Source organism: Copadichromis virginalis, linkage group LG11 (assembly GCF_057382275.1).
Source record: "Copadichromis virginalis isolate Kocher_CV1m ecotype Utaka linkage group LG11, C_Virginalis_male_GT1.1, whole genome shotgun sequence".
NCBI classification, from domain to species: domain Eukaryota; kingdom Metazoa; phylum Chordata; class Actinopteri; order Cichliformes; family Cichlidae; genus Copadichromis; species Copadichromis virginalis.
In genome coordinates, this window is record NC_140628.1 from 28,037,270 (window position 1) to 28,053,865 (window position 16,596).

Genomic DNA, 16,596 nt, shown 5'->3' on the forward strand with positions numbered 1-16,596 from the left:
CTCCTGGCTGAAGTTTGGTCCTTTTACAGCATCCTGCCATGCGATTACATTTGTTCCTGACCACCGACAACACTCACGGTAACTTTTATCGAGTGGAAAAAAAGTTAGCTTGTTTATATTATGCTAACATAGCTGTGTCGCTAGCAGTCACGTAGCACATCATTATATACCAGCTAGCCAAACTTCAGTAACCCTGCAAACGTCACTGCTGTTTAGTTTTCTGTCTTCATTTATGCTGGAAGTGATAACAGAGCTGTACGTTTTAATTTGTTTCCAAAACCCCGCAGTCAGGACATGCTATATTGTATTTAGATAGAAGCTAGCGAGCTAACTTCCTGCTAACTTCTAACTCCGTTAAATGTCATAAATTCCGTTTTCATGGATGCCTGGATGTTAAACTCAATTTTTACACCTGATAGAGCAGAACGCTGATCATTTTATTAAAGATGAAAGACTTTAGACAGTTTTTCAACTCTCAGTAATGCCATAGTGATCGTTTGATATATGGACCTGCAGCGGAGTTTAGACCCAGACACGGCTAGTGACGTCAGACTGAACAACCGGATAGTGGCCTCCTGAATGCTGCAGAAAGTTAATTTCATTGTTTTAATTTGTTCACACACCTACATGCACAGCAACAGGAAATATCTCACTCTCTCTAAATCAAGGCTTCTTAAAGTGTGTCAATTAAGGAAATCAGCATGAATTAAGAGCCATAACAGAAAAATGCAGACATCACACACGGGTAGTTAACGTTTTAATGTGTCTGTTTAGAGGATAGTGGTTTATGTTGGTGATTAATTTCTTCATTTAATTTCAGTAAATCGTTTTTGTGCTGGTTTCTAGCTTTCAAACCAGCACCCTCTGTCCTATTAGGAAGACAGAAACGTGTTTGTGTGTTATGAACACTAGAATAAAAGAGTTAAAAGCACCCACAAGCAACATTAGCTCTAATACTTGAAATACTCAGTTTGTCTTGGGTAAGGTGCTTCCTTGATCACTGTGGACTCACATGAACTGTGATTTAGTACATCTGTGCTCACACCTATTTTGGGTAATATCTATATAAGGTCAGAGATGAAGACCATGTGTGAAAATAGCCATAAACTGTGGAGGAATGAATGTGCAGCCCATATAATGCTACCTAGCCCTCTGATTGGTCCCCGGGCACTCTGAGAAACCTCGCTCTTAAATCATAAACATGCATGTATACAGGAATAAAAATTCAATAACACACACACAGAGTAATATGCGGTAGGAATGTGTGACTCGTCCAATAAAACTCAGCTTCAATGCATCATGTCTTTGCACAACCAAGGCCCTTGGAGAGTTTCCCACCTCTCACTCACGATTCTCCTTGGCTAGCATTAAACCTGCCTCTCTTTGTAAAGTGACAGCACTTAAAGCACCTGCGACAAATCTGAAGCCCCTTTTGCCTGAGTTTGAGCTCAGGCTGCAGACCCTGATGGCAGGTAATTCTCGCAGAGGGACGGTTGACACAAAATGAGACATAGAGATGAACAAGTTTCTTTGCACCTGTAACAGAATGGTTTCATTTCTGCTGACTCATACCTTATAACACACATCTTCCATCATCCCCTCTTTGCCTGCACTTCCTCCTCCAGTGCACCCAGGGATTCCCTGTGGGAAGGCTGGGAGCCAGCTAAACTGACATTTCGTGTATTTGACAAGCCGTGGTACTGAATGTTAACCTGCATTCAACCTCCATCGTCCTTCATCTCCCCCTATTCATTTCTCCATCACACCCCCCTACCCCCGTTCCCCCAATCCAACTTCTCACTACTTTACACCCAGTTTGCTCCGTGTCGCCTTCTCAGAGAGCAAGGCCTTCTTTGGTAAAGAGACTGAACTGCAGCTGAACCCAGAATAAGGGGCAGACCGGTGGCCAAGTGAGAAATAGTGATGGTGTTTGAAGAGCAGGGACAGGAAAAGGAAGTGGACAGAAGGTGCTAAAAAGGTGAGAACAGTTGAAAGCACAAGGAAAAAATGACATTGAGGAACGGAATACAGCAAGGTATAATGGGAAAAGGTGAATAACAAGAGTGTTTCAAACAGAAAAAAGAAAATAACCTTTTTTTAATTTCAGCCATCTTTTTTGTGATTGAAAAGGTAAAGCATGCGACTACATCAATACACCAGTAAAACTGCATTTCTTTTGATCTGCATAATGCTTTGGGAAGAAGTGAAGATCCTCGCTACAAAATAAGTTAATCATTATTTGAATGAAAGAAACAGATGATGACACCTACTTAAACAATGTGGGTGCTGGAATGAAAGAAAGCACATGCTGCGTAAAATGTTGGAGTTATGATTCATCTTGTGTTTTATAGCATTAAATCCCATCATTTTTATTATTAATTGGCGACTTTCATTTAGTTTTCAGAAGCTAGCATGTCACCAGCACTATGTTAAATCATCCTTGGTGGTTTATTTACATCAATACAAATGTATAGTAAAGCGTGCATTTAAGTTCTGCGGCATTTACAAAGACACACATATTACCGAAAACATTAGAGCTTGAATTCAATGGATACGTTTGACATTTCTCAAGAAATAATTTTCACCATATTAGCTGGATTATTAGTTGTGACATTCGGGAAAATCAAGTGCGACTTTCAGTTGCCTACAGATTAATATGATGGTTGCATCAACAACTCTGAGCTCTTTGAGATAAGGTTTAAAACAATCTGCCCAGTGGGTGACTACATTTTTTTTTTTTTTTGAAGTACAGCAACCTACCACTGATACGGGGCACACCGAGAGGACTTAAGAAGCTGATTGCTGAAAATCTATGGTGCAGCACAAAGGAGCTGAAGCTAGGCTTATGTTGTTTATGAGGATTTCCTGTCTTTTATGGATTTTTATTGAGGCCAGATTCCTTGATCTGAAAGTATCATTTTATTCACAAAACGAAAGGATAAGAAAAAAAAGAGCGATATGTCAAATTAACAAGCAGCACAGAGCAACGACATTAAATAAAGAAGATAAATGATGAAATTTGAGGAAAAAATGCCACAGAGGAAAATAAATGGAGACGACTGCTAAGGAAATGGTGAAGTGGAAAAAGACAGAACATTTTCTACAGTGGTGGCAACACACATCAAAGCTCGACATGTCTAACCTTTTTGAATAGAGAAACAGAGAGAACGAAAGAAAGAATAAGTGCGAGAGAAAGGAGAGCTGGTGGTGATGTCATCTTTCATCTTGCCAGTGTTGCCACCCGTGATGTCTGTGGAAAGCTGCCATTACGTGTGTCATCTGATTATTGTACAAAAGTGCACTCGGTGTGGAAAAGAAAGCGATGGCTAGTGCAACAGTGAGAAAGATAGATAGACGAGGGTGCGCTAACTAAAAGCAACCTAAGAATGTTACATAAGATATGATGTCTCAGCCCCCTTCATTCTTCCCACTGCTTCTGATCTTCAAACCAGGTGCTAGAATGACATGACAGGAGCTGCCAGTGGGGGAGTGGGGGGTTAGATCAAAAGGGCAAACCTACTGAGTGACAGTGGTGTGCACGTAATTAGGTCAAACCACAAATGCATTGGATATGAATCCATATAAGCCGCTAATGACGAGCTTGCTTTACAATTCAGCCCTACTGCTGCAGTCTTGTTAAAATTTCACAAATCTTGTTTTGTCCTTATTTGATTGCAAGTTTTACAGAGTTCTTACTCTCTTGGATCACACAACTTTAAACATATTCTTTTCAAATGTACTTCTAAGCCAGAGAGAAAGTTTAGCCAATTTGTCATATTTCCTGAAAAGAAGTGGTGCGAGATATTCATGTGATGTTGCAAGCGGCATCGCTAGCATCGCCTTTTATTAATAAGGGATAACTGCTGTGTTCATTTCCACAGTTGTATGATTGAACTCTGCTAGCAACATTTACACATGTAAAAAAAAAATGCTTATTTATTTTGAGCCTTGGTGAAGCTGTTTTAATTCCTCTTCGCCACCCTCCCTTCAAGTCACCCTTTCATTTGATCAGCTGCCCCTCACAAACAGAGGTAGGAAAGTGATGTGCTTACGCTCAGAGCTGTGGTTACAAATGACCCTAATAAGGATATCAGCTCTCACTGATATGATACAGAGCCACAAGTAGCTGAAACCAAACATTTAGAGCAATCTGATGCCTGAGGTTTCAGCTCAAAGGGATTAATTGGACTTATGCTTACCTCATTATCTGGAAATTTGGCCGTGCTGAACATCTAACAGTGTAATGTGATATATGTATATATATATATATATACATACACACATACATACACACACACACACGCACACGCACAGTCCTTATTACTGAAAATAAGGACTAGCATAGCAAGTAAGTGGATTAGTAACAAATATGTTTTTTATAAATTACTTTTCAGAGACAGAGTTACAAAGTGCTGTAAAACAAAATAGAATTACATAAAAACTAGAAATAATCACAAAAAATAACAGAAGTTTTAAATATAGTAAAGAGCAACAAAAACACAGAATAAAACAGAAGAAACAAAAGCTGATAATTAAAGCAGGCATTATCAATAAGATCGAATAAAACAGAAACGCTACATAAACAAATAAGTCTTTAGCTGATTTTTTAAAAGAGTTCCAGTTTAAAAAAAATATAACATCTTAATTTCATGGTTTTAGTATGTAGTATGTAGGCTTATCAAAGTCAAAGTCTCTTCATTTGTCTCACTTGGGAGACATTTGCTTTGGACACAGGGGTCACATCGCACTCCACAGTCTTCAGTCTTGTGTGCAATAGCTAAGAAACTCTGAACCTGCAATCACAGAATGCTAACAGCGCTAACTGGTAAGTGAGCTGTGTTGAGTTTAAAATCAGAGTTTGGGTTTAAAATCTGTGAAAAGAGACGTTTTCACACTGATTCTTATATATACAGCATGTTTTAAGTGCAACATAGATTCTCCCTTTTTTTCATATGTGCAAGTTCTTAAGCCACGCCTTACTAACATCATACATGAAGCCCTGCTGTAAAGTTACAGCAACCCAGGTGCCGCATCGCTTTGTCGCTCGAATGTGCATATATTCAGTTGGTATGAATAAATGTATAAATGTTTGTATACTTGATTCTAATGTACTGTTAAGTCTGTTTTACACTGATGAAACTGCAGCTACCAGAACACAGAAAACACATCAATAGAATGAATTCCACTTTGATCTGTCGATAAACCAAAGCAATTTCCACATCTCCATTATTAGGCTGTGGAATGGTAACCTTTAATATTTTATTGCATCCAGTTTATATTTTCTTGAGCTCTAAAGCGTGGCTGTCACGTTAGAAACAGACAGCAACATTGAAAGCACACGTGGCGATAAAATAATTAACTTGCTCTTTGTTCTTTCACTCTGCGCACTTAATTCCAAGCTTATTGATTTTTCTGCAGCATTAATCTCTTGTTTTATTTGTGACAGTGTTGCGATTGACTGTTAGATTTTTTTATATTGTTTATAGATTTATATCACTGTTTTATCATCATCACCTTATAATACAGTGGGGCAAAAAAGTATTTAGTCAGCCACCGATTGTGCAAGTTCCCCCACCTAAAATGATGACAGAGGTCAGTAATTTGCACCAGAGGTACACTTCAACTGTGAGAGACAGAATGTGAAAAAAAAATCCATGAATTCACATGGTAGGATTTGTAAAGAATTTATTCGTAAATCAGGGTGGAAAATAAGTATTTGGTCAATAACAAAAATACAACTCAATACTTTGTAACATAACCTTTGTTGGCAATAACAGAGGTCAAACGTTTACTATAGGTCTTTACCAGGTTTGCACACACAGTAGCTGGTATTTTGGCCCATTCCTCCATGCAGATCTTCTCGAGAGCAGTGATGTTTTGGGGCTGTCGCCGAGCAACACGGACTTTCAACTCCCGCCACAGATTTTCTATGGGGTTGAGGTCTGGAGACTGGCTAGGCCACTCCAGGACTTTCAAATGCTTCTTACGGAGCCACTCCTTTGTTGCCCGGGCGCTGTGTTTTGGATCATTGTCATGTTGGAAGACCCAGCCTCGTTTCATCTTCAAAGTTCTCACTGATGGAAGGAGGTTTTGGCTCGAAATCTCACGATACATGGCCCCATTCATTCTGTCCTTAACACGGATCAGTCGTCCTGTCCCCTTGGCAGAAAAACAGCCCCATAGCATGATGTTTCCACCCCCATGCTTCACAGTAGGTATGGTGTTCTTGGGATGCAACTCAGTATTCTTCTTCCTCCAAACACGACGAGTTGAGTTTATACCAAAAAGTTCTACTTTGGTTTCATCTGACCACATGACATTCTCCCAATCCTCTGCTGTATCATCCATGTGCTCTCTGGCAAACTTCAGACGGACCTGGACATGCACTGGCTTCAGCAGCGGAACACGTCTGGCACTGCGGGATTTGATTCCCTGCCGTTGTAGTGTGTTACTGATGGTGACCTTTGTTACTTTGGTCCCAGCTCTCTGCAGGTCATTCACCAGGTCCCCCCCGTGTGGTTCTGGGATCTTTGCTCACCGTTCTCATGATCATTGTGACCCCACGGGATGAGATCTTGCGTGGAGCCCCAGATCGTGGGAGATTATCAGTGGTCTTGTATGTCTTCCATTTTCTGATGATTGCTCCCACAGTTGATTTTTTCACACCAAGCTGCTTGCCTATTGTAGATTCACTCTTCCCAGTCTGGTGCAGGTCTACAATACTTTTCCTGGTGTCCTTCGAAAGCTCTTTGGTCTTGGCCATGGCAGAGTTTGGAGTCTGACTGTTTGAGGCTGTGGACAGGTATCTTTTATACAGATGATGAGTTCAAACAGGTGCCATTCATACAGGTAACGAGTGGGGGACAGAAAAGCTTCTTACAGAAGACGTTACAGGTCTGTGAGAGCCAGAGATCTTCCTTGTTTGAGGTGACCAAATACTTATTTTCCACCCTAATTTACGTATAAATTCTTTACAAATCCTACCATGTGAATTCATGGATTTTTTTTTCACATTCTGTCTCTCACAGTTGAAGTGTACCTCTGGTGCAAATTACTGAGCTCTGTCATCATTTTAAGTGGGGGAACTTGCACAATCGGTGGCTGACTAAATACTTTTTTGCCCCACTGTATCTCAACTGGAGTAGGAGGCATTCTCAAAGATCACGTTGTGTGGAAGTGGACTCTTGTGACGCGTGAAATGCCCATCGCGCTGTTGTGATACCAGCTCCAACTGCGATTTGGGGTTTTGTTAAGCCAGCCTGGCTTTGTTGAACTTCCTAGTAGTATACATCTCAGCAGTGTGTTAGAGAAGCAGCTGAGATAAACAATCTGGATCTTCTCCATTTAGTGCTTAAAACAAAGTCTAAAATCTACTGGGGGCCATTGTAAGACTATAGACGGGTATTGTGAGCTTGCTTACTAGAACAGGTTACTACATACACTTTGGGAATGTAGCACCAGTGAATTTATTTGCAGATCGTGATAACAAAGCCATTTTACCAGCATCTTCCTCCCCTCTAAAACCTCTGTTCATGCAACAAGAAAAGAATTCCAACAGGTTTTTCACTGCACACTGTGTTTCAACTTCTGTCCTTGTCTTGTCCGTGTCATTACGCACTGTGAAATTCATTAGTTGTCAAAATATCTTGTATCTTTAGCTATTGCACTTGAAGATAAGTTATTTTGAATTCCTTGAGGAGAAGATTGGGTCACAGTGGAGATAATAAGCTGCTTCTTTACAAGCGATAGCCAGAATAATAATGTTGGTGACTAGTATCTGTGCATGCTAGTCTCCTCGTGGAATCAATAGCACTGTGAAATCAATTGCACAGCAGGCTTAGCAAAGGTTTCCTGCTGTGTCCGAATCAAAAAAACAAATAAAGCTGAAAGAAAAATGAGACAAGCATCATGCTGTAGTGGGTCTGTTACCCACTGACAGTATAGCCAGACTCCAAATACTCAGGGAAGATAAAAGAATCAATACAATTTAAAAGACTTCTCTAAAATATTATCAAAGAATAAGAAAAGAAATAAGAAGCTTAACAAAGCAACCACTGAACATAAAATTATTCAGGACCGTTAACTACAGCCTCAGGTACTAAAACTTAAGGGACATAAAAAGAACCACTGGAGCAAACTTTGCAAGCACTTGTCTTAAAACTAAGAAAATGGACAGCAAATTCACTGTTAGTGATCTTTACTCACCATATACCAACAGCGTGTAATGATCAGCAGCACGACCATAGTCGTTCTGGGCCTGGCACAGGTATGTCCCGTTGTGTGATTGGCTAAGACGGGAAATCTGAAGAGTAGTGCCAGAAATCTCTGCCCTCTCAGGTAAGGTGTCATTAATCTTGGACCACTGAGTGTTTCTGGGCCTGTAAGAAATATGAAACCTTCAATCAGTTATCAAAAGTCAACTGCGATAGCAATGGTAGGAGATGACCCAGGGCTAACATATATAAAGAAAACAGAATTGGACCAAGCACTGAGCCCCGGGGGACCCACATGAGTGGTCCTGTTGAGGACATGCAGTTCTGAAGTGCTAGTTAGATACGTTTGATGAGAACCATTTGAGAGCCGTGCTACAGGTACCACCCAGTTCCATAATCTGTCAGTAAAATGACATAATCAGTGCTGTCAAAGACTGTTGATAGTTTAAGGAGAGGGCGGAACCCTGATTCCTTAGCATCTTCACATATATGGACATTTAAGAGTCACCAATTAACCTGACATACATGTCTCTGGCCCAGGAAACTGGACTGCCCAAAGGAAATTCATACATGTACTACAAATGCCCTAACTGACCAGAATGCTGGAATCTTCTAACTTAAATATTATAGGTTTTAGCTTTAGATGTCTAATTTTTGCAGTTTGTTATTATACCTACAACAAGCAGTGGTATTTGCTATCATGATTGGAGTTTGGTGGAGACCTGAGTGCTAAAGTGAAGCTCTCAATCTACCCTCACCTATGGCCACAAGCTCTGTATTGTGACCAAAAGCATGATATTGCAGATATGTGTGGAAGAAATGAGCTTCCATTGAATGAGGTTTGGGTTCTGCCTTAGAGATGTCATGAGGAGGTTAGTCATTTGAGGGGGGCTGAGGGTAGACCTCTCTCCTCCACATTGAAAGGAACCAGCTGAGGTGGTTCAGTGATCTTACTAGGATGCCTCCTGGGGCCTCCTAGGTGGGGTGTTTCAAGACCCTAGGGTAGACCCAGGACACTCTAGCCTGTGAATGCCCCTGTGTTTCCCCTGATGAACTGGACGAGGTGGCTGGGGAGAACGAGACCTCGGCTTGTCTACTTGCTGTCCCCGTGACATACACGTTTTGAGTAGCTGCATGTCTTTTATCAGTTCAGAAACATTCTACCTGCATTCCCTGATCATTGCTCTGCATCTCTGCTGGTATGTGGTTTCAAAATGACAAAGCAAGCTGTATTGTTTGAAAAAAGAGATGTCTTGTGGAAAAAAGATATCTCAAGATAAGCTTACATGCAGTAATCACACACTTTAGTTCATGTTTTCTGAAGAGACGACTAACCCTTAGGTTTTACCTTGATAGTAGAAGAACGAGGTAAAAGACTGGCCTTAGTTAGCTGTTAGTGGCCACTGTATCTCTAACATGTAACTTGTTGTTTGTCCAAATAAAAATAACTTTATTGTATAATTACTTTATGCTTCTATGCTTGTCAAATAAAGAAGACAGGATATAAGGCTGCTCAAGATTTAGATCAGCTCAGAGGCACTTTTGACAGAAATGGTAGTTAGTTAATAAGTAATGTAATTTATAACTTCTTTAATAATCATTGTAGTCATGCTGTTATTAAATTCACGGGATAAAAATATGGGTTATTGAATCAAATATTTCCAAGGACATTGCTTAACACTGTCAGCAAGTACCTCGCATAACAATGCAATGGATACAATACGGATAGTCTGAAAGATATTTAATAAAGCCTGAAGAGCTAAATAATTTTAGAAGCAAAGGAAGTCAGTATCAGATTGACTTTGGCACTACCAGAAGTGGTGGCATGATAAAAAAAAGAGGTGAAGACGGAGGGTAAAGAAGCCCATAGGGTGAGGTTGACAAGAGAATGAAAGAAGGGTCTTGGAGGAGAAATCGTGGCAAGCGAGGGATGCATCCCGATAAATAATCATGAGATATGTGGTTAGAGGGCAGCGAGTGCTTGAAAGAACTGGGTAAGAGTGACAAGGGGGCAGATGACAGAGTAAAGGGTTGTCAGGTGTTAAGAGTAGGAAAGAAAACAAGAAGAATGTATTACAGGTAGAGTGAGGGAAAAAATGTGTAGTAGGAGTTGAAGTGCAGAAGCAGGCAGACAAAATGCATTGGTCACGAGGCTGGGAAGGCAGAGCAGATGGGAGGTACAAGGATTACAGACCCCCAAATCTTTGTGTGTGTGTGTGTCTGGCAGGGTTTCATGGCTCTTGCCACCCTGGCCAGATTACAATCCTGACTCATCTGGGATCTAATCCCTCAGGAAGTCTAATTAAACCACCTTCTTGGTTCAGCATAGATGCATATACACAGTTTCTCCCTTTCCACACTGATGTTTTAAAACAAAATCTCCAGTTTTTCCTCTCTTGCAACAGCAAACTTGCACTCTTACTCTGAGTAATCCCTTACAAAGATAACACACAAATAATCAGGCTATCAAGCTAAATGAAAAGACATTGTCTGCCTTAATCTCCCCGCCTAGTAACAGACAGACAGTGAGTGTACCCTTCGCCACAAGGAAGTGACATATAATTAGTAATTAATGCTTAACAGGCAGTTAACAGGGCCAGGGAGCAAGCGCGAGGGTGACAAGGGTACTGTAATGTGTGTGTGACTGTGTGTGTGTCTATGGGTGTGCAGTCCAGCATGAGATGAGGGTCATAGTCCAGTGCTGCCTGAAGTCCCATCCCTCACTGTCACATACACACACGCATACACAGTGTCCCCAACCAGCCGTTACAAAGCTTTAGTGGGGCTATAGCCAATACACTTCTCAGCCAGTCCTAACTGTGGGATTTCACTAAATTCATCACACTGACACACACAAAAACACACATGCACACACTTTAGCTGCAATGGGCTTTACTAGGGAGCTTTAGCGGACCCAATGCCCACAGACAGACAGACAATCTAGGGGAGGGTTTAAGAGCTTAGGCCCCAATACCCTTCTAGAAAGTGCCCAAAGGGCTGCCAACACTCTAGAAAAAGGCTTCATTTCAAGGTCGGATCTTAAAATTGTTGACTGCTGATTGGGTTTGGGTAACCTCACACACAGTGCATACCATGTCCACATTTAGACAGAATTTTTTTGTATCCCCTTACACACTTCCAATATCCTATCAGACACAGTCTAAAGCGCCTCTTCTCTTTGTCCTTCATGCAATAAAATATGGATCAGGTTTTTATCCATCTGTCAAACGGTAAATGTCGGGTGAAACCACTCTTCTGCTTTTCATCAAAGTCAGAAGAACACTGCTACGTTCACGTGTCCTTACATAACAAGAAATATATTACGTGGTTTAATATTGTACATTTACACGTGTAATAGAAGATAAATATGGCTTACAGCTCATATTTCAAGTCCATTTCCCAATATTTTCAATAATAAGTATTGATATTTAGATTTCTGAGCACAGTACCAAGAACGTACAACAAATACAAAGATAAGTCTATGCAATATAGTAATTTCACAGACACAAAAAAGATGGCTGAAATTAAAAGTACTTGATAATTGCACTCAGTTTCTGAAGTAGAATCCTGGAAATGAAGGATCACAGTGAGAAATTATATAGAAAGAGACGAATGTGAAAAAAGTATTAGACAAAAACAATGAATCTGTTGTAGCTTTCTGGTTAAGAGTGCCCAAGGTCTCGCTGATTTTCTTCTTCCTTTAGAACCAGTAATGTTGGTTAAGCACACATGTTCTCCCTTCTGTGATAATTGCTTTATACTCACACATTTAGGAGCTGCCCAGGAAAACCTGTTTTCTGTTGTGAAAAGCTCCACAAGAAGTTATTCAAGGATGTTTCCACAATAGCAATTAAGAAGGAGATTTTTCTTTAAACGAAAGTGGATAGTAATTACTTGGAAAATAAACAGTAATATATTTCAGAGACGCTCTCTGTTGGATAGTCACAGATCACCTACTGCACCCAATTTACCTCTATAGCCCATAAATGGCAAAAAGGTTTTGGTAGCACCCCTTATCACTTCATTGTTGACATTGTTGACAGCTAACACTTTCTCTGAACCTTCAACAAATCAAAATTTAAGTTTACTCTGATAGATTTTTTCACATATTTTTGTTCTTTGAAACATATTAAAAGAAAACCAGTAAACAAACAAATACATTTAACTCTAGTGTTACTGGGTCGCAGTAACTTCAGCACTTTTGCAGTTCTTTAGGGTTTCTTGTTATTCAATTCCAGCTCGTTCTATATTTAGCTGGTGGGATTTAATTATGATCTATAATTAATGGTCTGGGTAAATGTGTAAAACAGAGTTCTGCTAACAGATTGGCAGAGAGTCAAGCCTTACAAATCTTTAGCAATATTAGAAATGAAATGTCATTCTTGTAGCAGCAGCTCAAAACAATTCCACAAAACTGTGTTAGACACGATTCAATTTTGCTAAATTTTCTATTTGTAAGGATTGATACTGAACTCTGCAAACTCCTGCACGCCCTTGTCAGTCAAACGATGTTTGCGTACCCTTAAACTAATTTGTCAAAACCCTTTGCTTTGTCGAGGCAAACAATTTATAATTTATGATTACTTCATCTGGAATTCATTTTAAAAATTATGGAAAAATCTCTCTCTTATGACAGCCTGCAACACTTTCACAAGTAGCGCCTGAAACCAGATGGCAAACAGAACTTTTACATATCTTGTGAAAAGTAAAGCTAAATTCATTTGTCATGAATGTGTTATCTTCGTAATGTGTCCTGGTAAATAATGTGGAAAGCAAGACAAAAGCAGCACATTCTTAATGTAAAGCGCACCAATGCCAAGCTGTTTACCACACATACATATACAAATAGACTTACAGAGGATTCCCAGTGACAGAGCAGGTGAGGGTGAGCGAGTCGCCCTCTCGCAAAATGCCAGCAGGAGGAACAATTCGAACTGTAGGTGCAACTGTAGAAAAGCAGAAAGGAGGAGGGTGACATGAGTAAGCATTTCAGAGAAAAAAACAGAAAAAACATTTCTCGATCCGAATGATGCAAGAATCAGACAGGAACAGGAAAAAAAATCAAGAAAGAAAAAAAGAATCCGAAACAAAAGACAGGTAACAGAAAGGGAAAAGTTAGAACATGGAAGGAAAATTGTCTTTGACATCTGTTTCCAAGGCAACCGTGCGACAATCCTATGGTTTAGACACCTGTTATCATAAGCAGCCCACCGCTCCAGCAGCTGCTGTAGTGCACTTGCTTCAGTAACAGAACAATCAGGAGCCAAATCCACACCCGCGGTTGGTCATTATTGCCAGTTTTCTGGCTGGAGGAGCATCCAGGCAGAGATGTTAATGTTTGTTGATAGCTCACCAGTCTGATCTATCAACAAACATTAATATAGAAGTGGCAAATTAATTGAACTCACAAGGCCGATGTAAACATATTTGCCAAATATGAATCATCCACATCTATAAATATTTACATATGCCTGGGAAATGTTTGACTATTCAAAATGATATATTGTTGGATCAAGCAATCACATCAAGCTGTCAGGAACAGTGAAGATAGAACTAATGGAGTTACTGAATATGGTTGACTGCTGAAATTCATCAGATTAATATTGGGGGAGAAGAGAGACCACACTGTATGCACTTTTATCTTGTATTCTCATCACAGTTTATCTGCTATAATAATGCCTTTTATCAATTGCTGCCCACAAGACAATTCCAGTATGGAAGGAAATAGGGATCCACATGAAAAAACTAAACAAAATGAACTTTGCACAATCTTTGTTTTTCTAAAAAAACTAATAAAAAAAAATAAAATAAAAATGTGCCACGATTTCTGTGCTGGAACATGTTTTTTGTTTTGTTCTGTCCCTGTGTAGTATTTTCTGTGTCTTGTCACCTGTCTTATTAGCCTTTTCCCTGGTGTGTATAGCTTGTGCGTTTTCCCCACAGACTTTGTTATGTTGTTGTTCCCTTTTCCTGACCCCTGAAATACATGTGTACCACATGTATTTCAGGGGTCAGGAAAAGGGAACAACAACAATGTCTTTGATGTCTTGCCTCTGACACACTTTTGCTCCATTATCACAAGACTTCAAGGTGCACCAGTAGCATTTCAGAAATGGAGCGTTTAGTCTGCATGGGTTCTTATATTCTGAAAACTGACCAGATTCTCTATGCCGTCCCCATGTCTAACTTCCTGCCCTCCTCATCTGCTCTGCGCTGCTTGACGTGACTTCCATGAAAAAGTAGAAATTCTGAGGGGAGAGTAATTTTGGGAATTTTTCCAAAGTGTACTCTGGTGGGATCAGAAGCATTGTCTTTTGCCTGAGTGGCTGCAATCAGCTCCGGTGGTTAGGTTAACAGAACCACATCCTGTATATTTGAGTGTCCCTTGTTTCGGTCCTGCTAGCACGCTGCTTTTGATTAGTCTCTGTCACTTCTGGATTTTGTTACTGAGACGCATTTCCCTGTATTTTCCAAAAAGTGCCTTCTTTTTTTCTAAATTTTAATCTTCCAGTCCATTTCAGTTTTTGGCTTCACTTAGGCAGCATGCAAACACAGTAGTACAAATTAATATCTTCAAATCAAAACACTGAGCTGAAAGCAAATATTTGTTCCTCCTCACATCAAAACCAAACATCAAAAACTTGACAAGCTTACATCTGATTTTCTCATTTTATACACTGATTCTACTGAAACAGACTTCAAAAAGAACAAAAAAAAACCCCCCCAAACAAATGCTGACAATTTAGTGTGGCATAAAATATATAATACAAAAACCCAGGGAGTTATCTCTTTCAGTAGTTTTCCCGCTTTGCCTCCTCTAAGAGGACATTACAATTTAGTGCACACAAACTTGTGCAAAGACACCAGCAACAAAAAGACAAAGTCAACATAGGGCAGAGATTGTTTCACATACTAATATACTCCACATTTCTTTCACTTGATGTTGTTTAGCTGCTTAAACAACAGGCCAGGAGCCTAACCTGGCCGTGTTCCTATCTCTGGCAGCTCCCTGCATGACAAGATTTGTATGTATTAGGTTTTAATGAGTGCAGGTCTCATACAGGGCAGTTCTGAATATCACTGTTAAAATCCTGGACGGTGTATAAAAGAGGATCATTCTAAAATGAGATATCACCGTTTGAAAAATGAGGCTGCTAACCTGACAAAATTATTGCTGGCATTAAAGTAAAACACTATAATGAAGAGGCCTGAAGTAGCAATTTCAGTGAAAGCAATACGGATGAAATAATGTTTGTTTTGAAATATTTGGCAATGAACATTATGTTACTTAACTTGTCTGAAAGATGGATAGAAATTGTTTGGAGGCACACACACACACACACACACACAAAAGAAGAGAAGGGACTTACAATAGACATCCAGGCGATAATGCCGAATCCTCTTCTGCCCATTAAGTGCAGGGTGGAATGCCTCACAACTCAGAGCTGCCCCATCGTCTTTCCTTTCTACCGGGATGCGGATGGTGCTGGACACACTGAATGTCTTCCCATTGTCCTGCAGGGATACCACACCTGGAGACAGGCAGGGGAAGCAGGGGGGATTGAAATAATGGAAGTAAATAATACCGGTGAGGTGGCCAAGAAACATTTTAGCAGCCAAAATATGCCTGTTCTTACTTTCTCCCTGCTGAGACATCACACCTATGTTAGGGGACTGTGAGCTGCAGGGAGAAGGCGAGATGGAGGAGAAGAAGGGATTTCGCTTTCTTTTTTTTGATGAGAAACCAAAGGGGATAGAAAAACTGAGCAGAAAGAGAGTAAGAAGTGAGGGATTGATGAATGAGCTTTTTAGAGCATCACCAGGTACCTGTAAAGGGGAGGATGAGTGGTGAGGGAGCAAAGAAGAGATAGAGAGAATAGAAAGCAATTTGCATCTATATTTCATGGCAATTATGAGCAGCAGCACAGTTTGTTTTCCGATAGTAAATCAACTGAATGTTTTGTCTGTGTGCGAGCGAAAGAAAGAGAGAGAGATAGAGGAGAGAGAAGGATAAAAGAGAAAATATGCATAACCCAATTGAGATTTTAACTGAGCCAGACATGGAGAGAGAGAAGGACGTCAAAGGAACAGGGTGAGAGAATAAAAGGAAAGGAGAGAGGGACGCACAGAGAGAGAACGAGGGCAGCAAAACAAGCATGATTGATGCGTGTGTGTGTGTCTGTGTGTGTGTGAGAGGGGTGGGGTGGTGGGGGCAGACATGAAAGAGGATGATAACAGCGCGAGGCAGATGCAGAGTGGAAGAAAGATGCAAGAAGAGAGGAGGAGGAGAGACAGACGGAGGGAGGAGGAATAGTGGCAGCAAACTAACGGGACTTGACATGGTCACGTATTGGGAGTTTGTGCTTGTTTAGGCAGAATACAA

At 40.3% G+C, this 16,596-nt stretch overlaps 1 protein-coding gene across 4 annotated transcripts in view; it reads right to left on the reverse strand.

Moving 5' to 3' along the window:
• cadm4 (cell adhesion molecule 4) overlaps positions 1 to 16,596 on the reverse strand; it is a 251,887-nt gene that overhangs the window by 12,163 nt on the left and 223,128 nt on the right. For all 4 annotated transcript variants that reach the window (XM_085471839.1, XM_085471841.1, XM_085471838.1 and 1 more), the window contains exons 4-6: positions 15,584 to 15,745; positions 13,069 to 13,159; positions 8,206 to 8,378 (exon numbers count right to left, since the gene is read on the reverse strand). In XM_085471839.1, the coding sequence (XP_085327965.1) occupies positions 8,206 to 8,378; positions 13,069 to 13,159; positions 15,584 to 15,745 (426 nt within the window). The remainder of the gene's footprint in view (positions 1 to 8,205; positions 8,379 to 13,068; positions 13,160 to 15,583; positions 15,746 to 16,596) is intronic.